This window comes from Podarcis tiliguerta (assembly GCF_965153285.1).
Source record: "Podarcis tiliguerta genome assembly, chromosome: 16".
Taxonomy (NCBI): domain Eukaryota; kingdom Metazoa; phylum Chordata; class Lepidosauria; order Squamata; family Lacertidae; genus Podarcis; species Podarcis tiliguerta.
The window spans coordinates 31287882-31307791 of record NC_139549.1 but is presented as its reverse complement, the minus strand read 5'-3'; the positions used below and the strand labels follow the sequence as shown (position 1 = coordinate 31307791).

At 47.2% G+C, this 19910-nt stretch overlaps 1 protein-coding gene across 41 annotated transcripts in view; it reads left to right on the top strand.

The window, feature by feature from the left end:
* Positions 1-19910, top strand: part of ARVCF (ARVCF delta catenin family member) — a 595583-nt gene that overhangs the window by 433423 nt on the left and 142250 nt on the right. For 23 of the 41 annotated variants that reach the window (XM_083418215.1, XM_083418211.1, XM_083418195.1 and 20 more), the window contains one exon: positions 17360-17859. In XM_083418215.1, coding sequence (XP_083274341.1) covers positions 17360-17859 — 500 coding nt within the window. Of the gene's footprint in view, positions 1-17356; positions 17860-19910 lie in introns of all 41 variants that reach the window. The other 18 variants (XM_083418185.1, XM_083418187.1, XM_083418184.1 and 15 more) reach the window with 1 other exon arrangement.

Sequence of the window (19910 nt, the reverse complement as noted above, 5' to 3'; positions counted from 1 at the left end):
GTACACGGAAATGCCGTTTACCTTCCCGCTAGTAAGCGGTCCCTATTTATCTACTTGCACCCGGGGTTGCTTTCGAACTGCTAGGTTGGCAGGCGCTGGGACCGAGCAACGGGAGTGCACCCCGCCGCGGGGATTTGAACCGCCGACCTGATGATCGGCAAGTCCTAGGCGCTGAGGTTTTATCCACAGCGCCACCCGTGTCCCTTAAGCCACAACTTCCCCCCAAATCACCTAGCAGGCTGAGTGGAACCTTGAACCCTTAGTCTTATTGACTAAATGCTAGCCCACACTTGCTCTCAGCTTCTAAATTTCTCAGAGTAAAGTGACTCATTTGTTGTCCCTACATGCGATGGATGGCTTAGGGCTCCCAATGAGAAACGGAAGCCTGCGGCAGCTTTTGCGACTGATCACGATGAGACTTCTCTTTGATAGCACATTCAAATATTCAGTGCAGGGTCCCTTTATGATAGTTACAGCCATGCCTCTTGTAGGATGATAAAACCTCCTAAGATTATTGTGCAGTAATCTTTAAAAAATACAAAAATGATTAGGAATACGTTGCAACAGTCAGTGGAGATCTACTGTTTTCTGTGCACCTAACACGGGCAAATGATCTGGAGCACTCCTCCTTTCAGAGGGGCAAGTTGTGCTTTCCTTGAAATTCCATTGTATGTAATAGAATTTGCACCCCATTCTCTTGAAACGGAAGCAGCCAATGTTTTCAGTGTTTCCCAATCCCAGTTTTCCATGATGCTTTTCCCAACAGGCATTCTATAATGTCTTCTTCTTCTTCTTCTTCTTCTTCTTCAATCACTCATAGCCGAGTAAGATTGTCTTCCATGAACAGGGTCTTAACAGTGAGTCTGGGAGGCCAAGTCTGGATCCACACGTCCTTCTACAGTGAGGACATAACTTTCCGGGCAGGAGTTGAGGAGTTGATCACAGTGAGGGTTTGCCAAGCATGCCTTCCTCTTAGCACGTTTCTCCCTTTCATTCTGAGTTTGAGCGTTTTCAAAGCCCATGACACCTTCAGTAAAGTCTGTTCTCCAACTGGGGTGCTCGCAGGCCATAATGTAATGTAACCACCCGTTATTATGAGAGCCAGTGTGGTGTATGAGCGATAGACTCGTAATCTGGTGAACCGGGTTCGCTTCCCCGCTCCTCCACATGCAGCTGCTGGGTGACCTTGGGCTAGTCACACTTCTTTGAAGTCTCTCAGCCCCACTCACCTCACAGAGTGTTTGTTGTGGGGGAGGAAGGGAAAGGAGAATGTTAGCCGCTTTGAGACTCCTTTAGGTAGTGATAAAGTGGGATATCAAATCCAAACTCGCTGGCTGCTGAGGGACATCCCTCCCTTAGCAGGGACGGATTTCGGTCTTTGGCGGTGCCCTGGGCAAGGCCAACATTCAGCATCCGCTGCCCCTCACCTTCTATTCTGTGCATGCACTATGGCAAAGCTGGGGCAACCCCCTTGGCCTGGTACCCAGTACAGTGGTACCTTGGGTTACATACGCTTCAGGTTACAGACGCTTCAGGTTACAGACTCCGCAAACCCAGAAATAGTACCTCGGGTTAAGAACTTAGCTTCAGGATGAGAACTGAAAGGAGGCCCCATTAGCTAAAGTGGTGCTTCAGGTTAAGAACAGTTTCAGGTTAAGAACCGACCTCCGGAACGAATTAAGTACGTAACCAGAGGTACCACTGTATAACTTCCGCATTTTCGTTGGAGAAATGTTGGAGGGCATGATGTTAACCAGGGTCTGATAGTGGCTAGAGTGCTGAACTAGAATTTGGGAGCTTAAAGACCCTAGCGGAAGATGGGAAACATTGGATACAGCCCATTATATCTGTTCTGTATGACAACACTTGAATTCGGAACTTCGTATAGAAGTTGGCATGGCAGCCGCACAGAGGCAGAGGCTGCCCAGGCAATTTTGGTTATCAAGGCAGGAAATAACCGTGTCATGCAAGTTTGGCTAAAAGTCCACTTCCTGCAGAGGAACACTCAGCAGCTTGGTTGGTTTCTGGAAGTGGCAATAATATCTGCTTTAGCCGCCTGTTGCCAGCTGCATTGTTTGTCCATTGGAAGAGTTTCATTTATCGCCAGAATTATTAACCTTTCAAGACTTATTGAAAATCGATTCCTGCACTCATTTCTAAGTGGGAAGGAAGCTGCCAGGCTCTCTTTTCATGTCCGATCTCTGAGGGATAGTTGTTTACACCAGAATGGGAGAGGGGGGGGTTAGTGGGAAGGAACAATAAATCAGCACAACATGTCACTAAGTGGAGAAATAGTTGGCGGGGGGGGGGGGGGGAGGCTGAGCTGCAGAAATGTGGCCAAGCAAGTGGTGTCTTAAGACTTGGAGCCTTTCTAAAGGGTACTTTCAAAAGTCAATGGGAAAGTAATAATCATCATTCCGGTTGGGTCCCAAGTTGCAGGTTGAGTTGAAAGATGAGTCTCAGGTTCGGTATACCCATCCCCTAAATTTCCAGTGTTTGGATGTCGGTGCCATTAGTTTTGTAGTCAGAACAGAATCGCCCATGCACAAGGCGGAGGCATTGAGAGGGGCAGATTTTGGGAAAGTGACCAGTTCCCCTGTACAGTGGTACCTCGGGTTAAGTACTTAATTCATTCCAGAGGTCCGTTCTTAACCTGAAACTGTTCTTAACCTGAAGCACCACTTTAGCTAATGGGGCCTCCGGCTGCCGCCGTGCTGCCAGAGCACGAATTCTGTTCTCATCCTGAAGCAAAGTTCTTAACCCGAGGTACCATTTCTGGGTTAGCGGAGTGTGTAACCTGAAGCATATGTAACCTGAGGTACCACTGTATTACAGTCGTACCTCAGCTCCCGAACGTCTTGGGAGACGAACGTTCCGGCTCCCGCACAATCAAAAATCAGAAGTGAGTGTTCCGGTTTTCAAACTTTTTTTTGGAAACTGAACGTCCAATGTGGCTTCCACTATTGTTTCTGGTGCGCCAGCCCAATCAGAAACCAAACAGAAGCCACGCCTTGGTTTCCGAACTTTTTGAAAGTCGAACAGACTTCCAAAACAGATTCGTTTTGACTTCTGAGGTACGTCTGTATTATTATATTCATTCATTCATTTAAATGTATACCCTGCCCAGCTGACTAGGTTGACACAGCCACTCTGGGTGGCTTCCAAAATATATAAAAACATAATAAACATTAAGCATTAAAAAGCTTCCCTATATAGGGCTGCCTTCAGATGTCTTCTAAAGGTTGTATAGTTATTTATCTCCTTGGCTCAGGGGTTGCATAACTCCATACCCTCCAACATTTCTCTGAAGAAAATAAGGATGTCCTAAGGAAAAGCAGCGGGGGACGCGGGTGGCGCTGTGGGTTAAACCACAGAGCCTAGGACTTGCCGATCAGAAGGTCAGCAGTTTGAATCCCCGCGACAGGGTGAGAGCCTATTGCTCTGTCCCTGCTCCTGCCAACCTAGCAGTTCGAAAGCACGTCAAAGTGCAAGTAGATAAATAGGTACCGCTCCAGCGGGAAGGTAAACAGCGTTTCCTTTCGCTGCTCTGGTTCGCCATGACCCGGAACCTGTACGCCGGTTCCCTCGGCCAATAAAGCGAGATGAGCGCCGCAACCCCAGAGTCGGTCATGACTGGAACTAATGCTCAGGGGTCCCATGATCCACCTGGAGAAGGAACTGGCAAACCACTCCGGTATTTTGCCAAGAAAACTCCATGGACATAAAAAAGGAGAAGCTTTGAAAAGAAAGTGAGAGTTTCCAAGGCATGCTCTGATTCATGGGATCACGGAAAGTCAAACACGACTAAGACGACTAAACAACAAAGGAAAAGTGGACACTCTGGGATCAAATCAGAAACTGAACGGCTTCTGTAAATTCAGGACAGTCCCTGGAAAATAGGGGCACTTGGGGGGTCTGTGGCATGTTCATGTTGACTTATAAGAGCTGCAGCAACGAGTGTAGAAACCAGAGCTCAAAAAGAAGGAGGGAGGAAGGTTGATTTTCTGATGGCTCCGTGTAGCAATCGGCCTAGTGCTGCTTTTTCTTCTTGGACCGGCGCTACAGCGTTCTCTGCGTACCTGCCGGCGATTCCAGCAGATGGGTTAAACCTGTAATCCCTTTGCTAATTGTCAGTTGCCTGGTTCCTTGCATATCTGATTGGACAGGTAGCTGGCTATTTGCTCCCCCCCCCCCCTCTCTCGTCTCACAGCTGACCCAATTTCAGAACACTCGCATTTGAATATAGATTGGAAAGCGGGGTGGCGGCGAAACGGAACGGCTTCTTTCGAGAGCGCCTTCAAATGCACAAGAAGCAGATTTTCCGTCTGTCTGCACACCAATGTGCGTCCATACGTCTTGTGCTAATTTTTGTCAAGCCGTAACAGCAGATGATGATAAGAGCCCTGCTCAGCCAGACGAAAGGCCTGCCGAGTCCGGTATCCTGTTTCTCCGGGGCACGGCATGGAGAAAGTGAATAGGGGAGAGTCTTTCTCCCTCTCTCATGGCGCTAGAACTTGAGGAAATCCAATGGCGCTAAATGTTGGAAGATGCAAAGCAGGCTAAAGGAAGCACTTCTTCAAGCAGAGTACAGTCATGCCTCGGGTTAAATATGCTTCAGGTTGAGCGTTTTCAGGTTACGCTCCGCGGTGACCCGGAAGTAACGGAGTGCGTTACTTCTGGGTTTCACGCATGCTCAGACGCTCAAAATGACGTCACACACATGCATGGAAGTGGCGAGATGCAATCCGCGCAGGCGCATGTTGCGTTCTACTCAGGATGCAAACAGGGCTCCGGAATGGATCCCGTTCTCATCCAGAGGTACCACTATAAAGTGGTGCCTCGCAAGACGAAAAGAATCCGTTCCGTGAGTCTCTTCGTCTAGCGGTTTTTTCGTCTTGTGAAGCAACCCTATTAGCGGATTAGTGGATTAGTGCTATTAGCGGTTTAGCGGCTATTAGCGGCTATTAAAGGCTTAAGTGATTAGTAGATTAGCTGCTAAAAGGCTATTAGCAGCTTAGTGCCTTAGAAAAAGGGGGTGGGGAGCGAAAAAAACCCCCCAGGAATCACAAGACACTTTCGTCTTGCGAAGCAAGCCCATAGAGAAATTCGTCCTGCGAAGCACCTCCAAAACGGAAAACCCTTTCGTCTAGCGGGTTTTCCATCTTGCGAGGCATTCGTCTTGCGGGGCACCACTGTATACCGTATTTTTTGCTCTATAAGACGCACATTTTCCCCTCCAAAAATTAAGGGGAAATGTGTGTGCATCTTATGGAGCGAATGCAGGCTCCTTGGCTTCGGGTTGCCTTCACTGAAGCCTTCGGAGCACAGCGGAGGCTTTGGGTTCCTTTCGTTGAAGGGTAGGTGCCCCTTCAGTTAAGGCTCAGCGCCCCTTCAGATAAGCGTGAGGAGAAATGGAAGGGGCTCCGTTTCTCCTGCCGCTTTGCTGAAGGGGTGCTGCACAGAGAGGGGAGAATTTTTTTTCTTGTTCTCCACCCCCCCCAAACAAGGTGTCCTGTGGTCTGGTGCATCCTATAGATCAAAAAATGTGGTAGTTAAAGTATGGAACTCACTGCCACAGGATCCTAGCAGGGATGGCTATCTACTGGGGTGGCTTCAAAAGAGGACTGGGCAAATTCGAGGGGGATAAGGCTATTGAACATTTTCAAGACAACGACACACACTCACATTACAAAGAACTCATAAGCCACTTGCTCTCAGCAGCTAGGAGTGTCATAACTTGACACTGGAAGGACCTGTCAGGAATGAACATGGACCACTGGTACCAAACTGTGTGGGAAACAGCCCTACCAGACAAGCTAACCAACAAACTGAAGCTAGCACAGGAATGAACAAAAGAGGATGATTTTTTTTTCATAATTTCAAATTTGTATTTATACATTTCAAGTTTATACATTTCACTAATTTTATACATTTCACTAGTTTTACAATCATTTTGACATTTCAAAACTTGACTTCCTTCCCCCTCTTTCTGCAGTTCCTTAAATTTATTTTTAATATCTTCTGCATATCCAATTTAACCTAATTTCTTTAATAAATACCTTTTATTGGCATCACATACAAACATCCAAACCAAATCAATACAGAATTACCACTTCCCCAGCGGCACAAAGCATTTGCTAAAATAAAGGAGGCAGAGCAGTCTATCGTCACATCTCTAGGTCTCCAGGGAGATCAGGGGGTCTGCAGTGTATTTCGACAACAAAAAACCAAATAGAGATATTTAGCCGCTAACTTGGTGAGCTCCTGATCATTTCCCAGTAATAGAAAATGTATGACCTGCAACTGTAAATTGACCTAATTTACTCATTTATTCATCATCTTTAAATATATACTCTTATGAAACTGCAGGTTATTACAATAACCCTGCCAATGTTTTTTTATCTGTTTACAATTTATCTGTAAATATTCAGTAAAGCATTTCCATTCTTTTATAAAATGTTTGTTACCTTGATTTCTTATTCTTCCGGTGAGTTTCTCCATTTCTACACAGTCCATAAGTTTTTGTATCCATTCTTCCTTTGCTGGGACTTCTGCTTCTTTCCATTTTGGGGCAAGTAACACTCTTGGCACTGTGGTGACATGCATGAATAAATTTCTATACTAAATTTCTAAACTACCTAAAAGAGGACGCCTTCAGCCTGGTGTGACTCCTCTTCTGTTACATATACAGCCCAACAAGACAACAACATAACCCCCCCCCCCCCCATCATAGAAATCAACGTGGCTAATTCGATCCAACAACCTTTCACCGCCCCTCACATACAAACAAAACTCACTGCAGTCAACGGAACAGACAAACTAGGAACCTATCCCTGTGATGCTGACACAAAACACTAAGCAACAAAATGAAAGATCAGTATCCCCCCCCCCCTTCTTTCTTCCCCCTTCTTCCCGATTTACACCGCTGAACCTCACAATGCCTATGTTTAGTCGTGTCCGACTCTTCGTGACCCCATGGACCAGAGCACGCCAGGCACTCTTGTCTTCCACTGCCTCCCGCAGTTTGGTCAGACTCATGTTGGTTGCTTCTATAACACTGTCTAACCATCTCGTCCTCTGTCGTCCCCTTCTCCTTGTGCCCTCCATCTTTCCCAACGACAGGGTCTTTTCCAGGGAGTCTTCTCTTCTCATGAGGTGGCCAAAGTATTGGAGCCTCAGCTTCAGGATCTGTCCTTCCAGTGAGTACTCAGGGCTGATTTCCTTCAGAATGGATCGGTTTGATCTTCTTGCAGTCCATGGGACTCTCAAGAGTCTCCTCCAGCACCATAATTCAAAAGCATCAATTCTTCGGCGCTCAGCCTTCTTTATGGTCCAGCTTTCACTTCCATACATCACTACTGGGAAAACCATAGCTTTTACTATACGGACCTTTGTTGGCAAGGTGATGTCTCTACTTTTTAAGATGCTGTCTAGGTTTGTCATTGAGATGCTGTCTAGGTTTGTCACTGAGAGACGTTGTATGTACAGTCATACCTCATGTTACGTCCTGCGGCAACCTGGAAGTACCAGAAAGGGTAACTTCTGGGTTTCACCGCTCGCGCATGCACACAAGCGCCAAATCGTACCATGCACCTGCGCAGATACGGTGCTTCAGGTTGCGGGCTTTTCATGTTGTGAACAGGCCTCCAGAATGGATCCCGTTCGCAACCGGAGGTACTACTATACCCATCTTATCCTTGAATTTTTTTCCAATAAAAACTATTTTGAAAAAGAGATATCTCAATGGCTGCTTGCCACAGTGGCTGTGTTCTACCTCCACTGAGTACCAATTGCTCTGGAATCACAAGCAGGGAGAGGGCTGTTGCTTTCAGGTACAGCTTTCAGGCTCTCCATAGGGATCTGGTCGGCCACTGTGAGAACAGGATTCTGGACTAGATGGGCCATTGCCTGACCCAGTAGGATTCTTCTTACATTCATAGTCTAAATTGTGGCAGCAAGGATTCTGTTGAGAGCATTAGGTTGTGGCCACATTGCCCTCCTTTTGAAACATCTCCGCTGGTTGCCATTTTTTCCTGGGCCCAATTCAAAGTTCTTTTAAAGGCCCAAATGGTCCAGGACCTAGGTACTTGAAAGAGCACTTTCTCCAATATTGACTCACCTGTCTCCTTAGCTCAGCAAATACATCCCTCCTTTATGTTCCCTGTGTAGGATGAGATGTGAGGTGCAGGGGGCTGAAGCAGAGCCTTTTAAGTGGTGGCTCCATGTATATGGAACTCCCTCCCCACTCAGATTCCACTTCAATTTGTTCTCTTACACGAGAGGTTATGAAGCACACCTCTTAGGCCAAGCTTACAAGGGGGTGTGTGTTCTTAGGATGAATGTCCCCCCTGAGTTGATGATGATGCTTTTTACGTTGTCGCTGTTTTCATCCAATATATTTTTTAAATTAAGTCTGCCCTTGTTTTATTTCTCTACATGCCACCTGCTGAGACCATAAGGTGAAGGGCGATGTGGAAATATTTGTGCTACATACTTGTGTGTGTGTGTATAACTAATCCATAAAGTTTGAACCTTTGAACAAGTGAAACATTGGAGAAGGCAGGTTGGGGGATTAAGCGCAGAGGTTAATCTCTTATATCTAAACAGTATATGGAAAATTGGATGCATTCATCATTCCCTCGGCTTTGGTGTGTACTGCTGTTAGAGAAATGCTGAATCCTTCCTTCCTTCCTTCCTTCCTTCCTTCCTTCCTTCCTTCACCTTTGGTGAGGCTACTTTCAGGGCTGGGGAACCTCAGGTTTCTGGGCCAAACATGGCCCTCCAGGCATGAGTGTCTGGCCCTCGGCACTCTAACCAGCCACATCCTCTGGTGGCGCTGTTTTGCACTCTCCTTGAGTGCCTTTGCCTAGTTTGAATGTGTCCTGGAGCTCTGAAAATGCTTCTTGTTGCCTGAATGGCATGGGGAGAGGGGGGCATTACGAGTGTGTAGAAACTAGCCTAGCGAACCGAGGTTACAATTACCTAAGTCTCCCTATTTTCCAGAGACAGCTCTGGATTTACAGAAGCCATCCCAGTTTCTGATTCTATCCCGGAATGTCCCACTTTTCCTCAGGACACCCCTATTTTCATGGGAGAAATGTTGGAATGTATGGAGTTATGTGACCCCTGAGCCAAGGAGGTACATAACTAAACAACCTTTAGAAGACATCTGAAGGCAGCCCTGTATAAGGAAGTTTTTTAAAAAAATGCTTAATGTTTTATTATGTTTTTATATATGTTGGAAGGTACCCAGAGTGGCTGGGGCAACCCAGTCAGATGGGCGGGATATAAATAATAAGATTATTATAATTATGGAATAAAGGTAAAGGTAAAGGGACCCCTGACCATTAGGTCCAGTTGTGGACGACTCTGGGGTTGCAGCGCTCATCTTGCTTTATTGGCCGAGGGAGCCGGCATACAGCTTCCGGGTCATGTGGCCAGCATGACTAAGCCGCTTCTGGCGAACCAGAGCAGCACACAGAAACGCCGTTTACCTTCCCGCATGCACTTTGACATGCTTTCGAACTGCTAGGCTGGCAGGAGCAGGGACCGAGCAACGGGAGCTTACCCCGTCGCAGGGATTCAAACTGCCGACCTTCTGATCGGCAAGTCCTAGGCTCAGTGGTTTAGACCACAGCGCCACCCGGGTCCCTTTAATTATGGACTAGGACATCCCTATTTTCATCCGATAAATGTTGGAGTGTTTGCTATGTTGGTCTACCCACTTTGGCCTGTGGCCCCACCCATCACTGCCATGCGGCCCCTAGAAGGTTGTGCAGAAGAGAATATGGCCCCGGACTCATGTGGCCCCCCATCCCTGGACCAGGGAGGATGCCATCACCTTTCCTCCTAGACGCACTGTCTTTGCACTTCCCTCTCCATGTTTTCTCCTGCTTCCTTCTCCATCAGTCAGCGGCGCCTCTCCCTCCCTCCTGCCTTCTGTCAAACTCACTCTGCGCTTTTATAGGGATGTCTTTCCTGTGGTCATATTTCTTAGATCTTTCTGCTAGCTTTGCCAGGAATCCTTCATCCTCTCCCTCACTCCTACCTTCCCAAGAATGCCCATTTGTTCAGCCTTGTGGCCCATCCATCTTGCTCTGAATATTCCTCATCTTCCACCCACAGAGCTAAAAATAAACAAGCCATCCCTCTTTTCGTTTGTCTTGAGTGAATAGCTGCTGTTTCGGCTTCTCCCCACCCTGCCCTCCTCCTATGGTAATATTTTCATTTGTTTCTTTTCCCGATTCCCATTCTCTCTCTCTCCTCCCACCCTCCATTTCCATCATTAATCTACCTTTCCTTCTAACAACAGCAAAGGCACTGAATCATCTTCATTTGTTTACTTCAGGAATTGCCCAGCTGAGCCAACAAATTCAGGATATTTGTTCTGTGCCCCCTTCGTAACTTTGATCGCGTGAGCTTTCTCAAATCTGCATTTTCATCAGGAATCCTGAAGGCCACCAATCACAACAGTTCCTCAGGATGCTCCAGAGGCACATTAAACTGTATTCGATTTGGAGCTCCAAGCGCCATAACATTAGGCCTCCTTTATAGCATAAACCTACCTTAATGGGTTGCAGACTATCAGGAAAGGCAATCAGATAACTTGGCAAACAGGAAAAACAACATTCAAACTTCTGTTTTAGACCGCCTTTTCTGTGATGTAGGCATGATGTATCTGAGGGGTGGTCTTAGGTCACACCCCTTCTGTGATGTATATATGATGTTTCTGGGGGTGGTCTTGATCTACAGGATGGCAATTTCAAAAGTCTTTATAAGGCCTTGTGCACCATTTTTCTGGGTTCCTCCTCCTCTCCTGCGGGTGAGGGCAGCACCCTGTTAAAGGTAAAGGTAAAGGTACCCCTGCCCATACGGGCCAGTCTTGCCAGCCTCTAGGGTTGTGCGCTCATCTCACTCTATAGGCCGGGAGCCAGCGCTGTCCGCAGACACTTCCGGGTCACGTGGCCAGCGTGACAAGCTGCATCTGGCGAGCCAGCGCAGCACACGGAACGCCGTTTACCTTCCCGCTAATAAGCGGTCCCTATTTATCTACTTGCACCCGGGGGTGCTTTCGAACTGCTAGGTTGGCAGGCGCTGGGACCAAACGATGGGAACGCACCCCGCCGCGGGGATTCGAACCACCGACCATGCGATCGGCAAGTCCTAGGCGCTGAGGTTTTACCCACAGCGCCACCCGCGTCCAGCACCCTGTTGCAACAGATCAATAAAGATCAAGCTTACTAGCTGCTTTGTTTCTCAATATTCTCTGGTTGGCCTCTGTTATTCTCTCCTACCAATAGGGAACCTATGTAAGGACTCTATATGGGCTCTTGGATACCCCATAAGGGAAAAGGTCAATTTTTGTTTACAACAGGTGCCTTGGGGGAATGCATTTCCTTGTGTCCCTGCAACCTAGGATTCTGCTGCTGTGGCCTTCGTGAGGCACCAAGCTAGAAAGGGGCTCTCAGGTGGAAAGGTGCACACTTTGTAAAGCTTGCAAGCATTATGCAAGCGGAAGGGAAGTTTGCATACCGAACCATCATCATCGCTGCTTAGATCAAACCAAAAGAAATGCAAGAAAGCGCTACCACAGGAAGCAGCGGGTGAGGGTTGTTGCCTGCTTACAACCCATCCATCTGTTACCCCGGATAAATGCACATTAAAAGCATCTGGCCCCTTTCCATGTGGACCACTCTCATTCTCTTTGTGCATCAGGAAAGGGGAAGCTGTTTGAAGCAGAGAGCATCTTAGAGCATCCCTTAAAAAGGCTAAGGGAGCTGGGCATGTTTAGCCTGGAGAAGAGGAGGTTAAGGGGTGACATGATAGCCATGTTCAAATATATAAAAGGATGTCACATAGAGGAGGGAGAAAGGTTGTTTTCTGCTGCTCCAGAGAAGCGGACACGGAGCAATGGATCCAAACTACAAGAAAGAAGATTCCACCTAAACATTAGGTGGAACTTCCTGACAGTAAGAGCTGTTCGGCAGTGGGATTTGCTGCCAAGGAGTGTGGTGGAGTCTCCTTCTTTGGAGGTCTTTAAGCAGAGGCTTGACAACCATATGTCAGGAGTGCTCTGATGGTGTTTCCTGCTTGGCAGGGGGTTGGACTCGATGGCCCTTGTGGTCTCTTCCAACTCTATGATTCTATGATTCTGTCCTTATGGGTTGCTCCTTGTGCACTGTAGCTTCCTGGGAAAGGCTTCCAAAGTGTTAATCTCGCTGTGAAGGCTAGTGGCTGTAAGAGCTAATGGGATGGCGGCAGGGTCTGTAATCCTGTTTGTTTTGCAATAATGGGCTCATTGACGGAGGCTTTGGTTGGAAGGGACAAAGTCCGAACAAAGAAGGCCTTAGACACAGTTTAATAGTGGTGGAGTGAGTTATAGGAACTTCGAGCCAGTGTCCCTCTGACTCCAAAGACTATGGTTTCTCATGTCAATATGCTGCTTCTCTTTTGACAATGACAACCAACCTGCGAACTTATCGGATTCCTCCAGGCTATGTCTGGATAGGCAAAAGAAGATATCGGTAGGTATAAAAACAGGGGTTAGAGAGAATGTGTGTGTGTGTTGTTTGTTTGTTTGTTTGTTTGTTTGTTTGTTTTCCATAGAACTGTGGAAAAGGCACTTCTACAAGTGCCACATAATGTTCCTTCTGCCCTTGCAAGAAAGCGATCCTTTAGTATAACAGCACCTATATTTTGGAAATCTCTGCCCATTGATATTAGCATCCTGCTTTAAAAAAAATGTTTTTTTTTTTGTTCTGGCAACCCTACCTAGGCATGTCATTTTAGCTTGTAGTTGTTGTTTTTTGACATCTGTCTTCAAATTACTGATTGTATTTTAACTTATTTTTATGCCACTTGTTTTTAGCGTTTTGGGTTTTTTATTTGCAGCTTTGATTAATCTTTTGGGCTGGCTATTGCAAACTGCTTAGAAGTCTTTTGTTCTAGGGAGCAGCATATACATTTCGTTGAAGAAATGAAGTGGAATGGGAACGCCCACAGAGCCCCAGAATCATTCTCTGAACACCAAGGATTCTGAAAGATGTGAACAAATAGGCAGTGCCTCTGAGCATATGAATAATAATAATAATAATAATAATAATAATAATAATTTATTTGTACCCCGCCCCATCTGGCTGGGTTTCCCCAACCACTCTGGGCAGCTTCCAACAAAGATGAAAAATACACTATAATGATGTCACATATTAAAAACTTCCCTGAACAGGGCTGCCTTCAGATGTCTTCTGAATGTCAGGTAGTTGTTTATCGCTTTGACATCTGATGGGACGGCGTTCCACAGGGCGGGCGCCACTACCGAGAAGGCCCTCTGCCTGGTTCCCTCACTTCTCGCAATGAGGGAACCCCCAGAAGGCCCTCAGTGCTGGACCTCAGTGTCCGGGCAGAACGATGTGGGTGGAGACGCTCCTTCAGATATACTAGACCGAGGCCTTAACCTCAGCATTGAGTAATGTTCTGAACCTTGAATGTGGCTTCTCATCAGACTTTAGTTTTGGTGCCTCCCAGGTTCAGAAGTTAACCAGAGGATGGGATAGCAGCGTAGTTCATAGCTTGCATGTAGGGAAGTGGGAGAAATTTGATTTGGTTTGCCCTGAAAGGCGACAGTTACCCAGTTCCTTGAAACAATACACACAGCCATCCTTCGAAATTCACATTTCTCCAAATTTTGCAAGGCTGTTCTCCAGCCATTTAATGTGGACTGAAAGGCATACATTAGGGGGAAGCATGCAGATGTTCCCTGCCTGGAATGTCACAGCCAGAGCAGCCGTCTTGCATGGGGAAGTCTCCATGCTCATTCCTTGCGATCTCTATTTAGGGCTGCCCTGCGGATGCCCAGTGCCTGAAACCCCAGAGAGCTATTTGGGTGCCCAGGCACCACGGAGCCCACCGCCCTGCACAGTATACGAGATCCAGGAACCACTTGCGATGGCATTATTTTGGTTCAAATTAAGCCACAACTTTATTGATTATAACCGTAAGGGGTTTGGGCTTAGGTCTTGGGTATACAGTGGTACCTCGGGATGCGAATGGGATCCGTTCCGGAGCCCTGTTCACATCCTGAAGCGAACGTAAGATGCAACTGCGCGTCTGCGTGGGTCGCGTTTTGCCGCTTCCGCGCCTGCGCCTGACGTCATTTTGAGCGTCTGTGCATGCACGAGCAGTGAAACCCAGAAGTAACACACTCCGTTACTTACGGGTCGCCGCGGAGCGCAACCCGAAAATATTTAAGCTGAAGCGTATTCATCCTGAGGTATGACTGTAGCCTGCATTGGAGGGATGCGGGTGGCGCAGTGGTCTAAACCACTGAGCCTCTTGGGCTTGCCGATCAGAAGGTTGGCGGTTCGAATCCCCGCAACAGAGTGAGCTCCCATTGCTCTGCCCCAGCTCCTGCCAACCTAGCACTTCAAAACCACGCCAGTATAAGTAGATGTGGCGGGAAGGTAAACGGCGTTTTCATGGCTCTGGCTTCCGTCACGGTGTCCCGTTGTGCCAGAAGCGGTTTAGTACTGCTGGCCACATGACCCGGAAAGCTGTCTGCAAACAAACGCCGGCTCCCTCTGCCTGAAAGCGAGATGAGCGCTGCAACCGCATAGTCACCTTTGACTGGACTTAAACATCCAGGGGCCCTTTGCCTTTTTACCTTATAGCCTGCATCAACTGGCCTGCCTGCTGGTTGATTCTCTAAGGGGCTCGAACCAGTGGCAGACCCTTCGAGTGTCCTGATTTTCTGGGGACAGTCCTGGAATTACAAAAGCCATCCTGGCATCTGAACTGATCCCGGAATGTCCCTATTTCCCCTACCAGTGCTGCTGCTGCTGAGCTCAGGGAGGAGAAGCAGCCAGTGCTTCTCCCAAGCGAGAGCAGCAACTGCGAAGGAGCATCGCGTTGCCTCCCCATGGCCTCTCCCTGGCCACTGCTGGCGGCCTCCCTCCTTGGGTGGCTTGTGGCAGCTGCTGGAGTGCGGGCGAGGCCGAGGCCTCAGATAGGGTGTCCTGGAGAGCCACCTTTGAAAAAGAAAACTGGGGGCCTAAAGGTCTCCATCCCAGTTTGGGGGTCATCAGGACAGAAGTTCTGGCTATTCTGGTTCCTTCTGCCTGGGGCCGAGGGCAACAGCATCGGGAGCGAGTGCGAAACACCTGTTCGCACCATGCGCAAAGAGGGTGAAGGGAAACCCCCGCACCTGTGAGTGGCGTTTAGGCGCTCATTATCCCTGCTTCTTACAAGGAAAAATATTGATGTGAATGTAACATTATTATCTTCCTTTATGCTGCAGAATGGAAACAGCTCTCCTGCATAAAAGCAGACATAATGGCTGTTGAGACAGTGTAAATTGCAGCCCTAAAAACTAATGAATTATACATATTCCAATAAGTGCGTCAATAAAAGGGTCTCTTGGTGTGTTTTTTTCTCCCCTTTTTTGGCTTTCCTATGCTTACCCAAATTCTTCAGGCTATTTCTGTTTATTGATTTCTCCAGCAGCTGAATATAATCGTACGGTGGAAGTGTTTGATAGCACAAGCATTAATTGTGGCATCGAAAAGGGCTAATTTGGAGGATTAGTCACCCTGAGAGTCTAACCTCTTAATTTGGTTCAGTCCCTGATTGGATTATATGACCCAGGGGTTAATTAGGGGGTTAGGCCCTCCAGGCGTTCTTGAACTACAAGTCCCATCGTTCCTCATCATTCATCATGCTTGGTGGGGCTGATGGGACTTGTAGTTCAACAACACCCAGAAGGGAGCTGGGCATGTTTAGCCTGGAGAAGAGGAGGTTAAGGGGTGATATGATAGCCATGTTCAAATATATAAAAGGATGTCACATAGAGGAGGGAGAAAGGTTGTTTTCTGCTGCTCCAGAGAAGCGGACACGGAGCAATGGATCCAAACTACAAGAAAGAAGATTCCACCTAAACATTAGGAAGAACTTCCTGACAGTAAGAGCTGTTCGACAGTGGAATTTGCTGCCAAGGAGTGTGGTGGAGTCTCCTTCTTTGGAGGTCTTTAGGCAGAGGCTTGACAACCATATGTCAGGAGTGCTCTGATGGTGTTTCCTGCTTGGCAGGGGGTTGGACTCGATGGCCCTTGTGGTCTCTTCCAACTCTATGATTCTATGATTCTAAGTCCCACTGGATCAGGCCAATGGCCCATCTAGTCCAGCACCTTGTTCTCACAGTGACCCAACCAGATGCCCCAATGGCAAGCATGTAAGCAGGAACCAAAGACAAGAGCCCTCTTCCCTCCCATGGTTTCCACCAATTCCGCCAATCTCCACTGTCAATAATTTTAAAAAAGCAAGAGAAATTAAACATAAACAACTAACCCTTCCATGCCTGGCCTTGCTGCTCATTGCTCACAGGCTTCAGGCTTCCTGTCCTGTAAAATATGAATATAAATGGGTCATCTTTAAACAAGTCTTTGTGTAACTCTGCTGGCCAGTTTTAGAATGTTGTGCTTAAATCTCTGATATGTAGTAACTCAGATGTAACAACAACAATTTATTATTTATACCCCGCCTGTCTGGCTGCGTTTCCCCAGTCACTCTGGGCGGCTTCCAACAGAATATTAAAAACACGATAAAACATCAAACTTTAAAAACTTAAATAGGCCTGCCTTCAGATGTTTATATGTTTGACATCTGGTGGGAGGGTGCCACTACTGAGAAGGCCCTCTGCTTGGTGTCCTGTAACCTCACTTCTCGCAGGGAAGGAACCACCAGAAGGCCCTCGGAGCTGGACCTCAGTGTCCGGGCTGAATGATGGGAGTGGAGACGCTCCTTCAGGGATACTGGGCTGAGGCCATTTAGTGCTTTAAAGGTCAGCACCAACACTTTGAATTGTGCTCAGAAACGTACTGGGAGCCAATGTAGGTCTTTCAGGACTGGTGTTATATAGTCTCAGCGTCCACTCCCAGTATCCAGTCTAGCTGCCACATTCTGGATTAATTGTAGTTTCCGGGTCACCTTCAAAGGTAGCCCCACATAGAGCGCATTGCAGTAGTCCATGTGGGAGATAACTAGAGCATGCACCACTCTGGTGAGACAATCTGTGGTTAGGCAGAGTCTCTCTAATACTCTAATACAGTGGTTCTCAACCTATGCGTCCCCAGATGTTGTTGGACTACAACTCCCACCATCCCTGAGCTCTGGCCTTGTTAGCTGGGGTGATGGGAGTTGTAGTTCAACAACATCTGGGGACCCACAGGTTGAGAGAGGCTTCTCTAATATATGGGTGGGGTGGGGTCTGGCTTAGCATTCCTGGATGACGCTCCCAACATAGCCTGTTTAAAGGCATGGTTTTAAAATCAGAACACCTTCTAATATCTCCCCCTCTTTCTCTTAGCAGGGGTTACGATGACCCGATCGAGACCGAGATTGTCGACGAGAGGATCCCCTATCTGCATGGCAGCTATGCGGCGCCCTTGGCGCAGCCCGAGCGGGGGAGCATGGCCAGCATTGACCGCCTGGGCAAGCGCTCACCTTCCATTGACAGCATCCGCAAAGACCCCCGCTGGCGGGACCCCGACCTCCCAGAAGTCATTGCCATGCTCAGCCACCCCATCGATCCGGTCAAGTCCAACGCGGCAGCGTATCTGCAGCACTTGTGCTACGAGAACGACAAAATCAAGAAGGATGTGAGACATCTCAAAGGCATTCCCATTTTGGTGGGCCTCTTGGATCACCCCAAGCCCGAGGTGCACCGCAAGGCTTGCGGGGCGCTCAGAAACATATCCTACGGGAAGGATAATGAGAACAAGGTGGCGATAAAGAACTGCGATGGGATCCCAGCTCTGATCCGGTTGCTGCGGAAGACGAATGACATGGAAGTTCGGGAGCTCATTACAGGTCAGCACCTCTGTTTGCACCTCTGGGGATATGTTTGTTTTTATGGAAAGCTTTTGCTTACTTCAACACCAGTCTGCAAAGTTTGCCACGGAAGTAGGGGCCGTGGTCTGCCAACCATTTGGTCTGAATTTATTCCTTGATTGATTAATCATTTAGGTAAGGTAGAAAGGTAAAGGACCGCTGGGGTTAAGTCAAGTCAAAGGGTTGTGGCGCTCATCTCGCTTTCAGGCCGAGGGAGCTGGCGTTTGTCCACAGACAGCTTTCTGGGTCATGTGGCCAGCAGGACTAAACCGCTCCTGGCGCAATGGGACACCGCGACAGAAACCAGAGCACATGGAAACACCGTTTACCTTCCTGCCGTAGCGGTACCTACTTATCTACTTGTGCTGGCGTGCTTTTGAACTGCTAGGTTGGCAGAAGGTTAATCATTTGCTTGTTGTTGTTGTTGTCGGCATTCGTTTGTCTTAGGAAACAACAGAGGAGTGCGCCTTTGGGGGGGTGAGGTCAAGCTGTTGGATAGTTGCAGCTCCTGTGGTGGCTGTAGAGACCGATGTGGGAGAGACATGTCGTTTATTGATGTACAGTTGTACCTTGGGTTACATACGCTTCAGGTTACAGACTCCACTAACCCAGAAATAGTACCTCAGGTTAAGAACTTTGCTTCAGGATGAGAACAGAAATTGTGCTCCGGCGACGCGGCGGCAGCAGGAGGCCCCATTAGCTAAAGTGGTACCTCAGGTTAAGAACAGTTTCAAGTTAAGAACAGACCTCCAGAACGAATTAAGTTGTTAACCCGAGGTATCACTGTATATCTCACCCTTCCACCTAAAGGAGCCTAAACACACACACACACACACAGAGAGAGAGAGAGAGAGAGAGAGAGAGAGAGAGAGAGAGAGAGAGAGTGAGAGAGAGAGAGGGCGTGCGAGAGAGAGAGCAAAAAAATATCTAAAAACTATCAGCAATGAAAATGCTTCCAGCACAGTTTCGGGCTGGGGCAAGGATCTCTACTTAAAAAGCATGTTTATTTGTTTGTTTGCTATTACATTTCTATCCCACCTGGTGCTCAGCTCTTCCTTGCAGGTTTCCCGTAGGCATCAGGTTCACAGCTGTCAACTTTTCCCTTTTCTTGCGAGGAATCCTATTCGGAATAAGGGAATTTCCCTTTTAAAAAGAGAAAAGTTGGCAGCTATGATCAGGTTGGTCCCTTTGAGAGCAGGGATGCTGGACTGGAGGGGTCGTTGGCCTGGATCCAGCGGGCTCTTTTTATATTTTATTTCATCAAAGTTATATACCACTTTATGGTACAAAACAAACAAACCGTCAGAGCAGTTTGCAAACTGTGTCTTAGGTTCTTAGCACTTCTCGTTGTACCAAGGCAGCCAGCCAGACCCTCTTCTATGCCTCTTCCCTGCCTGCCCCCACATTATTCACCCAACATTTGACGGTCACTGGGCATGCTCAGTGCTTTTAGATTTCTGTTTTTTTAAAAAAATAATAATAATATTTTATTAAGTTTTACAATCACTAAACACACAATACAAATAGACAAACACAAAGAAAAAACAAAAGCAATACAATAACATACAAACAACACAACAACAAATATGAAAAAGAAAATATAAAAAATAAAGAAAAAGTTAAAATCAATCATTGTGTCCTTATATTTTTTAACATTAACCTGGACCTGCGACTTCCCCAGACCTTCCCACTCTGTATTCCAGATCTTATATTCTGACAGTAAATTCCTTCCCTCTGACTAATCTTAGGTTCAGCATAATCTTAGTGACTTAATATAATTACATTTCCATATATCTTAAAACATAGTCTTTCTTAATTTTTACATTTTTATGCTAATAATCTTTTAGGTTCAATCTGGTGTCATCAAACATTCATTATCTTGTAGTATTTCTGTAAATAGTCTTTAAACTTCCTCCAGTCTTCCTTCACCGTCTCTTCTCCCTGGTCTCTGATTCTGCCAGTCATTTCTGCTAGTTCCATGTAGTCAATAACTTTCATCTGCCATTCTTCCAGCTTGGGTAATTCTTGTG